We start from the raw sequence: 13,782 nt of genomic DNA on the forward strand, positions 1-13,782 counted from the left end.
GAGGGGACAAAACCCCCAATTTTTCAATACTGTGGATTGGTAGAACCCACTGCTGTTTTGTCTGACTGCCATGACTGTGATTCCAGCCATTTTTACGGTCACTGCTTCAAAGTAGGTCAGTAATTGTAATACCTATTTTACAGATAAGGAAACCAGAGCAGGGAATGACAATGACTTGCAAAGACAAAATTCAAGTCAGGAAAACAAAAAGGCAAACTCAGAACCTGGCTTCTCAATACTCTCAACTTCTACACTCTCTCTACTAAATCACATTCCCTCTTAAAACAAAATGCGTTGGTAGCACTTCCTAATATGCTGCTATTGAAAGTGTCTCCTAACAAGAGCAAAAGTTGATTTTCTCTCAAGTTGTGATTAGGTCGCACAGAAATATTACACACAGATTTTTCTTAACTGTCCATTCATGTTTAGTGGACAACTCAGTTTCACACTTCTCTTTCTACAGCAATTGCAATCATAAAATTTTGTAGTAAGGTGTGTGCCTCAATTTTTGAGGGTGAATCCAGTCAGAAAGTATGTTCTCCTTTGAAATATTCAGAAATGGCACCTGGAAAGAACATATTAATATATGCAAAGTTCAGTAAAATTAGGCAGAAATCAATGTTAGCCTATACAATACCTCCATTCTCTTGGGAATTAACCACCATATATGGCTGAATTAAAAACTTCCATTATTTTTTATTTTTTAAAAAATAACAGAATTTTGCCCCAATTTCAGTGTATTATTTCAAGTCTCATGCAAAAATATCAAAAACTTGTAAAGTATATATAGGAAAGAAGAACCACAAAAGGTTTCTTTTCCACTTATATAATATGATCTACTTATGCTTTACTGCAGTGTCTTTTTTTGCCACTACTGGATTCTAAGATCATAAACCCAAACTGAAGTCACAACACACAGAGATTCCCAAGGAATTAAACAGCAGGAGCAGCAACACGAAGAACACTAAATATTGAGCCAGCGTACTTGGTAAAGTCCCTAACATCAGCCACTAAACATGAATTTTCCTAAGGCAATGGTAGCATAGGGTGGTGCCCGCCTCCACATCCTTACAAATTTTGACTGCTTTGCACCTCCCATCTCAAAACAGCATCAAACTCTCATGAGGTTTTTCAAGGAACACATCCCATTTTTACAAGTGACTGAGTATTTAGTGCAAACTAAAGCAGGAAGCGTGCAGGAAGAAAGTGGCCAAGAAATGCTGGGAAAATGAAGTAGACTCAGTAGTACTGCAAAGTACAGATGGGTAAATGAGCTGAGACAGTGAGAAGAAAGAGGAAATGTCCTAACTGTGGGGCAACAGAAATGGAGAAGGCCAAAAACTGAGACAAAGAGGCCAAAAAACAGCAGACAAAGCATTTTTTCATGAATCACAGGCCAGAGTAACCTATCCCTAAAATGCCATCCTAAAAAGGCATCGGCAGGGGAAAGTGATATGTGGTCCACAAGCTGGACACTTCATATTGATTATGGTCAAACCAAACCCTCCCGACTTCCTTCTTTCATTCATTTCAATCCAACCTGCTCTTTGGTCTCAGATTTCTACCATCCAGCATGCCCAGACTCTTGCTACTCTTCAAGCTCTGTGACTCTGATTTCATGTCACCCCTTCAGCCCCTGACTATGCACTGTACTGTTTTCTAAGCATCAAGCATCTAAGCTGTGCTGTAAGCCTCCGATTGCGCTGCATTTGCACAGGATCCAGGACACGAAGACTTTGAAGCTCTCCAAAGCTGCATCTTCCAGGTGTAGGTAGCTAGATCCCAGGCAGATGGCTCTTTCAAGGCATATTATCAGTCACCCAAAAGAGCAATCCCACCAAATCAACACACTTGTAGTATAATAGCTGAACTGATTCCTGATAACATAAGAATCAGGCACTGAGTCTTCCAATAAATTCAAAATACCTGCAATCTCATCTCTCTGTCTCCTCAGATTTACCAGTTCAATAGAAGAAATATTTTTTCTAAGGAACTCAGGTATGTAACCTACATAAATACTAGCAAAGTTCCACGAGATACTGTGCATGTCTTTAAAGACCTAGATAGGGTACTTTGAAATATCTAGTTTTATGCACATGGGAATCCTAGATTCACTGAAAATCTCTCTGATTTAGAATAGTATTTTACAAAGCACTGGATGTAATTTACCTTACAAGTTTTACTTTCAAAGGGATTTAGTCATCTAGGTCATGTAAGTACTTTATAAAAAGTGTTATTTTTTTCTGCTCCTGCTCCCATATTTTTCACACTGACTACCTTAGGTACTCAACTTCAGTATGATTCAAAGTGTACATTCTCTTTGTAATGAAGGGACATAGTCCGTTCCTTCCAAATGGTGAGTCGCAGCATCAAAGTTAGATGCCTAAAGTCAGTGTGAATACTTACTGATCTGTGTATTGTGTCTATGTTCAGGCAAGTGATTTTGTCAAGGCTGGCCTTCCAATGTACCATAAGGCAAGGACATAAAACAATTTTTATTTCATTAATTGTTTGGAGACAGACAAAGCAGGGATTTTTTGCATGCATATCACCTTTCTGAACATCAAAGCAGGAAGAGGCTGAGATACCAGATGGAAAACATCTGCAACTCATCTTAAACCACAACAGGTGCAGATACTTGGCAACTTTCATGTACATAACAGCATCATAATAGCAATTTATCTTGTACTCCACATCAAACAAAAGAAAGAAACAAATAAAAAATTACCTGAGCACCATAGACTCGTTGCATTGCCTGAAGCAACTGGTTTGTATATTCAGTAAGGGTTCCTGCATCTTCTTCGAAGACACTAAGCAAAGACCGAGTCTTCAATAAAAGAAAAAAAAGCAAATGGTTTTAGTCCCAAGTGAAAATATTAAAAAGAATCATAAATGATTGTAAGTAGATGGTACCAAAAAACACAAATCAGAAATAAGCCTTTAACACTGCATGATTCTCTTTATTCAGAATCTCAAAATATGTAGAAATTAGTCCTCCTATTATGGATAGGTAAACTGAGGCAGAAGGAAGCAAAGTGATAAAATGCTATGGCCAAATTCTGACTCCCTGTTTCTTGCTCTAACTAATAGACATTCCTTCCAAAATAATCAGGAATGTAAAAAATCCTGAATATCTGCCTGCTGACAACAGTAATCCAAACCACGTTAAGGACTGGGTCAAACACCACTGCTTGCTCACTTTACTTCTCTAATGTCAGACTGCATTAAAAGCACCTCTTTCCATGAGACAATTTACAGAGTATTATTCACTCTCAACTGTCTTGAGCAACTCTTAAAGGGCCACTGCCAAAGCCAGCTGATGTAATCGACCCAAACAATTGAGCGTTCATCTACAAAAACAGGCATGGAAGTAATACACCCACTCAGAGATACCCTGTACTTTCTCCATTCTGCTAGCCTACCCTTGTCAGCAAATGGGGTGAAAAAAAGAGCATAATGATTTGTGTTATCTTAAAGACATGAATTCCTTTGGTTTGTTTTGGTGAATTGTCAGGCACAAAGAATTACATTGCTGACACAGCTCCTGAGACAGACACAAAGATATCTCGGAATAATGCGAGCTCCAGAATTTGCTAGATCATTGCAATAATGAAAGTGGGACGGCTGTCCCTTTAACAAAGTCATGATCCATCCTTAGTCCTAACTTTGGTAAATCCAATCTATTTGACGCTAACTGGCAATGTCTTTCCATCTGTACAGCTAACATATGACATTAATTAGTTCCATCTGCTTATGTGAGTGGCACGCATAAACTCCAGTACTTTCATAATCACCTCAGTCCTGTAACAGAGCAAAAGCTTTATCTATCCTCCTATTACGGGAATTTCCTATGTACCTGAAGTATCCAGACCTGAATCCAGGAAATTTATTTCCCCAAGATTTAAGATCATTTTAAGAATGCTCCGCTGTTTTAACAGAAGGCACATGTACTTCCCCAAGGCATTTATTCTTCTCTGCAAAACCCTCTACCCAGACTTTATATTTGTCCTGAAAAAATCAAAATCAGCATCCTTCATGTACCCTGGCCTACGATCAACTATCACTTCATCTCTGCCGAGATGTATCTAAGCCAGAAATTAGTGTTGCTCAGCAGTTAAAGTATGTAACTCGGGAGTCAGTCCTTGGGTTCTGTTCTATACACTGCACAGGAATACTTCTATACTCTAAGTAACTCGAAAGCTCTCAAAACTTCAGTCTACTAACATGCTAAGCTGCTACAACACTTCCTACCTAAGAGTCACTACCAGTCATTGCATTTGGGAAACTTGTTTGAGATCTTAGCATGTAAGGAGATACATAATACAAGGTACTGTTTTCAAATAAAGAGTACATAAAAACTAAAGAATGGAGAGAAGGCCAATTCAATGAAATGGATACCAAGAACCCAAACTCATAAAAAACCTTTGTGCAGAACTTCCCTACAAGGACAGTGGCAGGATTTTGAGTTTTCCACACTAAGATAATTCAGTAATTGAGAACATACTGCTTTTCAAAATTATCTGGGTTTAAATGTTTTATCTTAAACGATGCATTAAACCAAGCAAAACTAATGTCAACAAACTATCTTCTATCTAGACAGTGCTCATCTTCCTTGTTTTGTGTTACAACAGCACATGAAAAGTACTGGGTATGAAGACAGTTAGTCAAAAAAAAAATCTAGGGAAGGCATAAACAATAAAACTTTACACAATGTTTTATCAAGACAAATCTCAAGCCAAGACTAAGAAGTTATAAAGAAATTGCCTGAAGTAGGCTCCAGATCAAACACTTCTGCATGCTGGAAAAGTTTTCCAAACACAGGAATATCAGCTACATTCTTAAATCTTACTAAATTTTTGCAGGTTCAGTTTTTCAGATGTCTAAATATGGGTTGAAGTAGACCAGCTCTGGGAAATAATTTCTGAAAGTCTTGGCCTCAATTATTAGCACATTGTTCAAAAATAATAAAAACAATAAATGATTCAAACCATTTGGAAGTTATTATTGGAAACTTTTACCTTTAAGAACACCATTTTGAATCACTGCAACAAAATACCAGCATGTGTATATTTTCATTGTTGCTGTTTTGACAAATTCTGGAACAGCAGCTAATGCTGCTGAAATAAACCAGTGGTGGTCCAAATTTAAGCTAACATTCAGGAGGCCTCATTAATAGCACCACTATCTTGGCTTCTGGAAACAGGAAAAAATTCTCTACTTACTTGAAAGTATTTCCCTTGTTTTAGCATGACTGCTTACGTAAATTTCTCTATTTTGTGGCCAAACACCTCAAAATTAAGACACTTCTTAAGGCCTTTTTCAGCCAGCGCTTGGAGACAAGTCAAGACAAAAGAACTATATTGTTGCAGAGAGAGAAATCAAGTTTCAGAAAACTGATGAAGAAATAACTGGCCTAATTCTGTCTTGCACGTAATTCACATACTTCACACAGTTTACACAAAGTGAGGTTATATCCTCATTTTACCATCCCTTTCATTACTGTAAGTGAATGCACAGGGCAGAGGAGAATTAGGTCACTACACAGAAGTAAATGATCCCATAAGCTGCTACACTGTAAGTTCTGTGGGACAGAGACTGCCTTTTTGCTTTGATTTTGTAGCACTTAGCTCACAGGGGTACCCTGTTGCTAAACAGACTGAAAAAAAACCATCCCTGTTTCATTGCATGAGAAAATAGATGTTAGCAACACTGGGCCATTACAAAAATTAAACAACGCCCCTCCCTTCCAAAGCTCTAGGACTTGAACAAAAAGTAATGACCAAATCAAGCCAAAACATCCTGCAAATACTTGGATTTATGCACGGCTTGGTATTTCCAGTAATTGCAAAGGAGATGTTAACAGCCTTCATTTCAGGTCAGAAGAAAGATGAAGACTTCCAAATTCAATTCAGTGCATTGTTCAACTGCTTTCAGTCAGTGTTACATTTTTAATCATTGAAGGAAGTGTTGACTGAAGAGGTAAATGAGTTCACTTATCCTGTGTGTCAAGTTCTTCAGCTCCAGAACGCAGTGAGGAGGTTAATACTAAAAACATATTAAATAAATCTAGTACATTTCGGCAAACTGTGGAACACAGCACAATTCAGGCTGGCAAGGAACTCTGCCGGTCACCTTGCCCCAACTCCTGCTCAAAGCAGGGCCAACTGACATTACAACAGGTTACTCAACACTTTTTTCCGTCAAGTTTTGAAAGTCTCCAAGGATGGAGATTCCACATATGCCACATAAAAGAGATTATGAAAATCATTCTTACTAGGATGAGAGTTCATGGAGCCACAGAAAAACAGGGTAAGAGGTGATCAAGATGAGCCCCAAGACTAAGTCCTGACAGGTGCATGTCCAGTCCTTCCTTCAAAATGTTTCATGACAGACTCCGTAACACCTTTTAGCAATCTGCTCCAGAGCTTACCTATAATTTCTCCTCCTGATCCATCAGCTGATGAGTTAGGGTTACAACATGGAGATAATTGGGAGCAGGATCCATGATGATCCACCCTGCCCTCTCTTCTTTCCCTCCTTCACCAATAACTTTTGTGTCTCTACACCACACTTCATCCTCAAGTGCACCTTCCCCACCCCTCCACAAAAGTACCACTCTTTCCCGTTCCTCTCTTCCACCCAAACTTTCTTCCTGCCATCCTCCTTTCCCAGCTCTCGAGGCCTCACACGTCTCTGCCCCCTGCAAACATCACAACATGGCGTGTTCTTCACTGCGGCGTCTCCACATCCGCAGGGGTCACTCCTGCAGCTGTGCCGCATCATGGCCCCCAGCAATGAGGCACAGGGAGCTACAGAGCCGGGCGCAGCACTGGAGTGAGGAGAAAATCATCCTCCCGTGCCTGCAGCTGGGAAGGGAAGGGCAGCAAGCACCTGTCCTCCTCTCTAGGACTCCTCCAGAAGGAAGTCATCTTTGGGGAGGGGGCACCTCACCTCATCTACCCTCAGAGGAAGCCCCTGTATCTGAACTACAGCCCCTGGGATGCCTCACCACGAGAGGAAAGGAGCAGGCACGCGGGTGGTGACATTCCTTCAGCCCACTTTTGTCACCAGGGCCAGGTGATCACAGCGCAGAAGTCTCCTTTCCCCTCTGGAACGTCGGTGGAAGCCAGGGCACGGAGCTATGCCTACCCATCCTTCCCCAACACACCTCGCCTCGTCGGGGCAACCCTTACAGCGACCGAGTGCCACCGAGGCAGGTCAGCATGAGGAAAACGCCAAGGAGGAGTTTCTCCGGGGGAGGTGAGGAGAAAGGGCGCTGTGCCCCGGCCTCCTCACGCCATGCACCCCGCGCTGGGGTCCAGCCCTCTTCCCGGCGGCCCCCCAGGAGCAGGCACGGCCTGTTTTTCCCGGGCAGATGCCCAGTAGGAGACGAAAGCCTTCCCCCGACGCCACACGGGTGCCGTTTACCTGTTTCACAGCACCTCGGCTCCCGACGACTCCGACAGGCGAAGTCACCCTGACCCACTCCGGCAGCCCGCCCCGCCGCCCTGCCCTGCCGTCCCGTCACCTGCCGAGAGCCCCCCGCCCGCCGCAGGACGCCGCTCCCGGCCCCCCCGGGCTGTTCGCCCTCACCGCCGCGGCCGGAGCCGGCGGGCTGCCCACCGGCACCGTCAGCCCAGGGGCGTCACGCCGGCGGGTGGCCGCGCTGTCCCTGGCGGCCGCGGCGCCGGTGCGCCCCCCGCCCCGCTTCGCGCCGCTACCTGCGGGCTGTCCTGCAGAGCCTCTTCCAGAAGGAGCTTGTCGACGGCGGGCATGTTGGCGCTGCGGCGCGGCCGGGCGCGGCGAGCTGGGTGCGCGGCGAACGCCCGCTGGCACGCCCCGGCGGCGGGGCTCGGCCACGTCCCTCCCCGCGGGCAGCGGGGCACGGCGGCTGGCTGGTTCCGCTGGCGGGGCGGGGGCGGCCGCCCGGGGCCGCTCACTCCTCCCAGTTCCCGTCCGCCGGAGGAAGCGAGTCACGGGGAGGGCCGGCGGCGGGAGGGAGCGCGGCAGGCGGGGGGTGGCTTCCTGCCGCCATTAACTGCGGGCTGGCCGGCGCCGCGGCGGCCTCGCCCGTGGGGACGGAGGGCGTCCCTTCCCCTCTTCCCAGCAGCCGGTGGCAGAGGCTGGAATGGCCTCACGCCGGGCCCGCGCTTGGCTCCGTCCCCCGGCCAAGCAGCGTGATGGGAGGGAGGGATGCAGCCAGTGGGATGCCCCCTTAGCTGAAGGAGATGGCCCAGGCTGTGAGGGTGGGTAGGTGTGATGGAAACCAAGGAAGATCGCGTTCTCCAGCCTAGGCTTGTGTGGTATGAGGACCCCCGGCTGTGGGCGAGCCCTTGGCAGCCCCCCTCGGGTGCACCCCAGTGCTGGCCGGGGGCTGCTGGCAGGGTCAGCCAGCTCGCCTGAGCCTCGGGTGGCTCAGGGAAGCACCCCTGGGCCTCAGCCATTTTCTAGGACCAGTGGAGCAGCTGGCTGAGGCGGCCCTGCCTACCTCATTTGTGACATCTGCATGCATTCTTGGTTATGGGCACTCCGCAAGCCAGACTGGGACCGCAGAGTGCTCCCAGCAGGTCAGTCCCCGTAGAGCCGTATCCCGACACTTGGCGGGTTAGGAGGGATGTGATTAAAGCTACTGGCCCTTCATGCACAAAGCCATGTTCTTATTACTGTCTCACTGCTGTCTAATTGTGTTGGATAACTTCAGCATTTGGACATTAATTTAGATGCATAGTTGAACAGAGCTGGTATTTTCAGCATAAGCAGAGTCTTGCTTTGATCCATAAGGATTCCATTATGTTCAGGTTTTTGAAGGGTGGCTACTGGTTTTGGATGCCTCTGTTGAAGAGTCCAGTTACTGATGTGCAGAGCAGTTGCTCCGTGTTCAGCAGCTGTAGTTTTTGTTGCACCAGTGTGGCTCGAGACAAATCTCACTTAAGAAATAAACGTTTCTGAAGAGTTTAAAAAGGATCCTGCCAAGTAAACAGAATATGCAACAATAATGACTGTAAAACAATGTTACAGCCTTCAAAGAAATTTCACAGTCTTCAGACAACTCATGTTGCTGCCTCCTTTTAAAAGAAGAAAGATATTTTTTTAAAAAAACAGCTTTTATTGTGAAAGTACTTCAAACATAAGCATTGGCCTGCTTTGCCATTGCGGTAAGTGCCTGCTCTTTGCATGTAATCCCAGTGGATTTTTCCAATTCTGTCATTCTTAAACAATAGTGAAGATTTTATGTGGTAAGAAAGGTGATTGCTAATACAGATTTCTTTTTGCTGATTAAAAGACTACACAAGCAGGTGGCCGTAGGAGAATTTTGCAGATCAGCTGGATAATTGTTTGCTTCAATTATGTATGAGAAATGATCATTGGACCCTGTAATTTTGGCTAAGATATTTCTGTGCGTCTGACATTGATTGGTATTGCTTCTGAAGCTTGTGATAAGACCTTTAACCCAATGTGCCAAGCCTGCCGTGGTATAACTGCTCCACTGTTCCTGGAGCTGGACTCACTGTTCCAGGCTCTTGAGTAAGAGCAAAGTTCTCACGTTCAGTCCACTTTTCCTGCCTGAATAAAGACACTGTACCATAATAAAAATCACTAGCTAATACCAAAAATTCCAAGTATGACAGTATGTATTTACATAATGAGAAAACAAAAATAGATTTGGTTTTGTCATAGTAATGTTGTTTCAGAGAATTTTAGAACATTGGAAAGAGGTCTACAGAATATGAAGTAAGGCACTAGTTGGGCATTAGACTTAAGAATCCATGACTGCTTCTGAGCCAATTTTGTCAGTCTGTGTTAAAGTCTATATTCTCTTTCTTAAGAGATTTTGTAAAAATTATTTTAAATTCACTGAGGAAGAGAAGACCATGCTTTATCAGATTTTTTTGTATCTGCTCAGGGTATTTTTGAAAATTTCCCAAGTACTTCTGTTACAACTCTGCCCTTTTCTTTCCCCTTCTAGTCTTGAAATTGTTCAGCAACAGCTCTTCCCCATTGGGCTGAAGTATTTCCGTCACCAAGAAAAAACATCTGCCTGGTTTGTGTTTTCATTTCACATTGTCTTCCCTTCCAAGAGCTACAACCTTTAAGATCTTATATTGTCCTTCTTGATGGCTTTGTTTAGTCTAAGGTTCAGGGGTGGAAGCCTGTTGTCATTCCAAACTTGAGGATAGCTATTTCCAAAACAGGTTCTACTGGTTTTATTTAATAAAACAAAAAGCACTTTGGTAACTACTGAAGAGTGATGCTTTTACTATCTGTCATTCTTTTTTGCGTCATTCCTTACACAGCAATAAACCTGGTGGATTGCTTATTTATAGTGATCAAAAAATTTTCATTGAACTTTCCCAGTACAGTCCAGGTGGTTTTGAATTTAAAAAAGAATCTTGCCTATTAATGATTGAAATTACCTTTTCCTTGGATTACTGATAATTGCAATTAATTTCCCAGTCATCTAGTTTTTTATTAGGTCTCAAGAATTATTCTTCAGTCTTGGTAACTCCAAGTAATGTTTCTAAAATAATTAAAATAACTCATAGTACTACCACCAAACAATTTGACAGTTTCTTTGTAGAACAGGAGTAATATTATTAAAAAATTAAGTATGTGTATAGGCAGACCTTTGGGTAGGGGGTGTCTAAGCCTTTGACATGAGATGATGCTACCTCTGCGTTGTATGTGTTTTGGTGCATGGTACCAGTGCTACAGCACTGGGTTGCCAGGCTTACCACAGCATGGTGCAAGCAGCCTGGCCAGTCCCACTCCAGGTGGCGTGGCGTGCTTCCAGGGCACTCTGTGATACCTGTGCTGCATCTGGTACCCAGGGTAGTTTCTTTAGAGCTGTCTGGGTAGCTTCACAGTGCACAGTGTTTTATCCCCATCTGGAAAAGAAGTGGCACGGCATTTATTTGGTGTGGTCCCGGAGCTGCTCGCAGCACTGGGCTAACAATACTTCAGTTCCTGTCTTCTAGATCTGGGTATTGAATGCAATGCTTTGTTACTACAAGAAGTCTTGCTAGTGAAAAACACTCTCAACTATTCTTCAAAGTCACATTCAATGGGAACATTGTACATATGGAAAGAGAACAGGGAAACAGCAGACACCTAGCAGACTAAAATCAATCACCTTAATGTTCAAAAAAATTGTCACGGGAGTGTGAGCTGAGCTGGAGAACACTTCCAGTAAGCAGGCCAGTTAATTTTTATGTGCGTATTCTGTAACCTACAGATGACCTGATTATGTTAAGATAAATACCTCTTAGAATGTGAGAACTCAAGGTAAAACCCCTGGAATGGTCAAAATGAAATTGATACATACTACTTACAAAACTAGTAAGAATTAATAGTATCAAATAAGATCAATAAATAATTGAGCATTGAGTATGAAGTAATTTGTTATGTGAACTGTACTGTTTCTAAGAAAAGATGTTTCCTTTCAGCAAAAGCCTGAATGTAGCCCAAAAATCTCATGGTTGAGAGAACGAACAATTTTAAAGGAAAGATGAAGGAAGTTTGGACTCATCTGTAAGCTTGAGTTTTGTCTGATGCATAAATCTCTTGGCAAAGTGATGTAAAATCTTCCGGTACTACTGCAGTTTTGCAGAAATTGGTGCCTCTTTGAATGTGGGGTTTTACATATGACAGTCTTGTTCCTATTTGAGGCTGGTCAGGAATATTCCTTGGTAACCAGCCAGTCAAGTGTGGTCCTCCCCAGACTGCCTTTGCTTATGTGACAAAAGGGACCACAGCGTGAGGTGGCAGCTGGGGACTCTGCCTTCTGCAGGACTGGGGGGTCTCAATGCCATGCTTCCAGGTTTGCCCAAGTGCTTTTCCACCTAACTGCCCAGCAGCAGCTCGGGGCTGGAAGCAGCAGTGGTGAACCTGGTTGGTGCTGTGCATGAGTTAATAAGCCCTGCCAGCTTTAATTGGCCTGTTTGGAAACAAGGCAGCAGTTGTGCATCTTTGGCATAATTTAATTCCAAATTTGATAATCCACCCAGTATTAATGGAGAGCTGACTATAATTATTTTTTCTGGTTAGACTAGTTACAGGGTAAGTCATATTGCATTGTGTTTTCTTTCTCATATGTTCCATTGTAACTTTAAAGAACATATTGCATTATATTTCCTTTTTGGCTTCATACCTTATGCTTCACAAGAAATTTCTCATCAGTAGCGTGCTAGTCACATGTTTGCTAAGTCAGCTGAGTCTGTTTATGCATTTAACACATTTATTATTCTTCGTACTCAGTAACAAAGAAATCTTTGAACTACAGATGACTTTTAGAGGTGTAATAATTTACCCTAAGATGTGCAGCTGTCCTGCATAAATATAGAGGGTATATTAAATGATAGTAACAACAAATTGCTTCAAATGCATTCTTTACAAGTGAAAGATTTGAAAAAGACTTTCATTACTCTCATTACCAGAAGCATTCCAAAACAATTTTTAAATAGTATCTGAATAAATTACTGGTTAGATTAATAATAGGGCTTCTAATGTACAGGAGAACTCGTGGACACATAGAGGAGTATCTTGTGATTTTGTGTATGACCCACAAGATAATGCCAGGCCGAAATAAAATTCCAATGAAATTATTAATTGCCAGTGTAACCAAGATACCGTGTTCTTTGTTTTAATGTAAAACACATGGCTTTGTTTATTTCCATTAAACACATTAGTAATATGCCAAAACAGATATGTACAGATGTACTGACTAGTGGGATGAATGGAATTAAAATCTTTTTGAAGGTGAAGGGTGTAACTACCATCTTTAATTTCATGTAATTTAAAGGCAATTAAGTTCCCTCATGTAAGCAAGTACAGCAGCAGCCTCCGTCCAGATCCAGAATAAGAGAATGGTTTCAAAAGCCAGAATCTCTGATGACAGTACCGGCTAAAGGTATTGCCACCACTTCCACTGCCCTGCGGTACATGGCCTCCAGTGGTGTTGGCACAACTCATTTGAGAGCCTGCCTGATGAAGGCATCTGATTTAAGTTTGCATTTGCTTTGCAAGGAACAGGAGCAAGCAGACAATGGGTGGGTGAGTGGTAGGGAAAAGCACTGAAATATTTTAAGCTAATATAACTTTTTGTCCACACTTTTTGCAGTGCATGTGCAAATGCTAAGATACAGGCTCCTCTCCTTTTAGATGTGCTTTCTGTAATGTGTTGCTCCCTAACGTAGCAGAGACTTTGTCTGTTTAAATAGGAGTTTGGGGATATCTGAGGTACAGTGAAAAATGTTACTGCAAACTACAAGTGACAGGAAGAATAATGCAAGTGCGAAGAAATGCACATGTAGTATGATTCTGTAGATTAAAATAAGAGCTATATAATGCCTGGCATATAATTGTTTTATGAAATGCTAGTAAGTAACCTGTTAGGTATAAAGGTTACCAAGCATCAGAATACCATGTTGCAAATGCAGGCTGAATCTGCAGGTAGGGCTGTCAGTTTAGTGTCAGAGGGAGCATTGACTCAGAGCCTTCTTTTATGGTCTTTAAAATACAACATTAATGCATATATCATAAGCAGATGCACTTAATGTTGTTACTGTGTCTAAAGCCAGCTTTTGGCCTCATTTTTTTATCGTGAGATCACCTGAGCCAACTAGGCCTGCACTCTGTGTTTTCTTCTGAACAATAAAATTGAAAAGCTCATGTCGCTTAACTCTGATCACTCCTTTTGATTCACCTTCCCTTGGCATCTTTCTGTGGCCGATTAGGCTAAAGCGGCTGAATGATAAAATCATAACACTTACATATAGCAGTACA

At 42.9% G+C, this 13,782-nt stretch overlaps 1 protein-coding gene across 1 annotated transcript in view; it reads right to left on the bottom strand.

Annotated features, from left to right (window-relative positions):
* Positions 1-7,915, bottom strand: part of APPL2 (adaptor protein, phosphotyrosine interacting with PH domain and leucine zipper 2) — a 38,630-nt gene extending 30,715 nt beyond the window's left edge. Inside the window, exons 1-2 of the mRNA XM_080394024.1 lie at positions 7,722-7,915; positions 2,729-2,827 (exon numbers count right to left, since the gene is read on the bottom strand). Of these exons, the coding sequence (XP_080250150.1) occupies positions 2,729-2,827; positions 7,722-7,775 (153 nt within the window). The 5' untranslated portion in view covers positions 7,776-7,915. The remainder of the gene's footprint in view (positions 1-2,728; positions 2,828-7,721) is intronic.
* Positions 7,916-13,782: the final 5,867 nt, after the last annotated feature.

Source organism: Falco punctatus, assembly GCF_963210335.1.
Source record: "Falco punctatus genome assembly, chromosome: 6".
NCBI lineage: Eukaryota > Metazoa > Chordata > Aves > Falconiformes > Falconidae > Falco > Falco punctatus.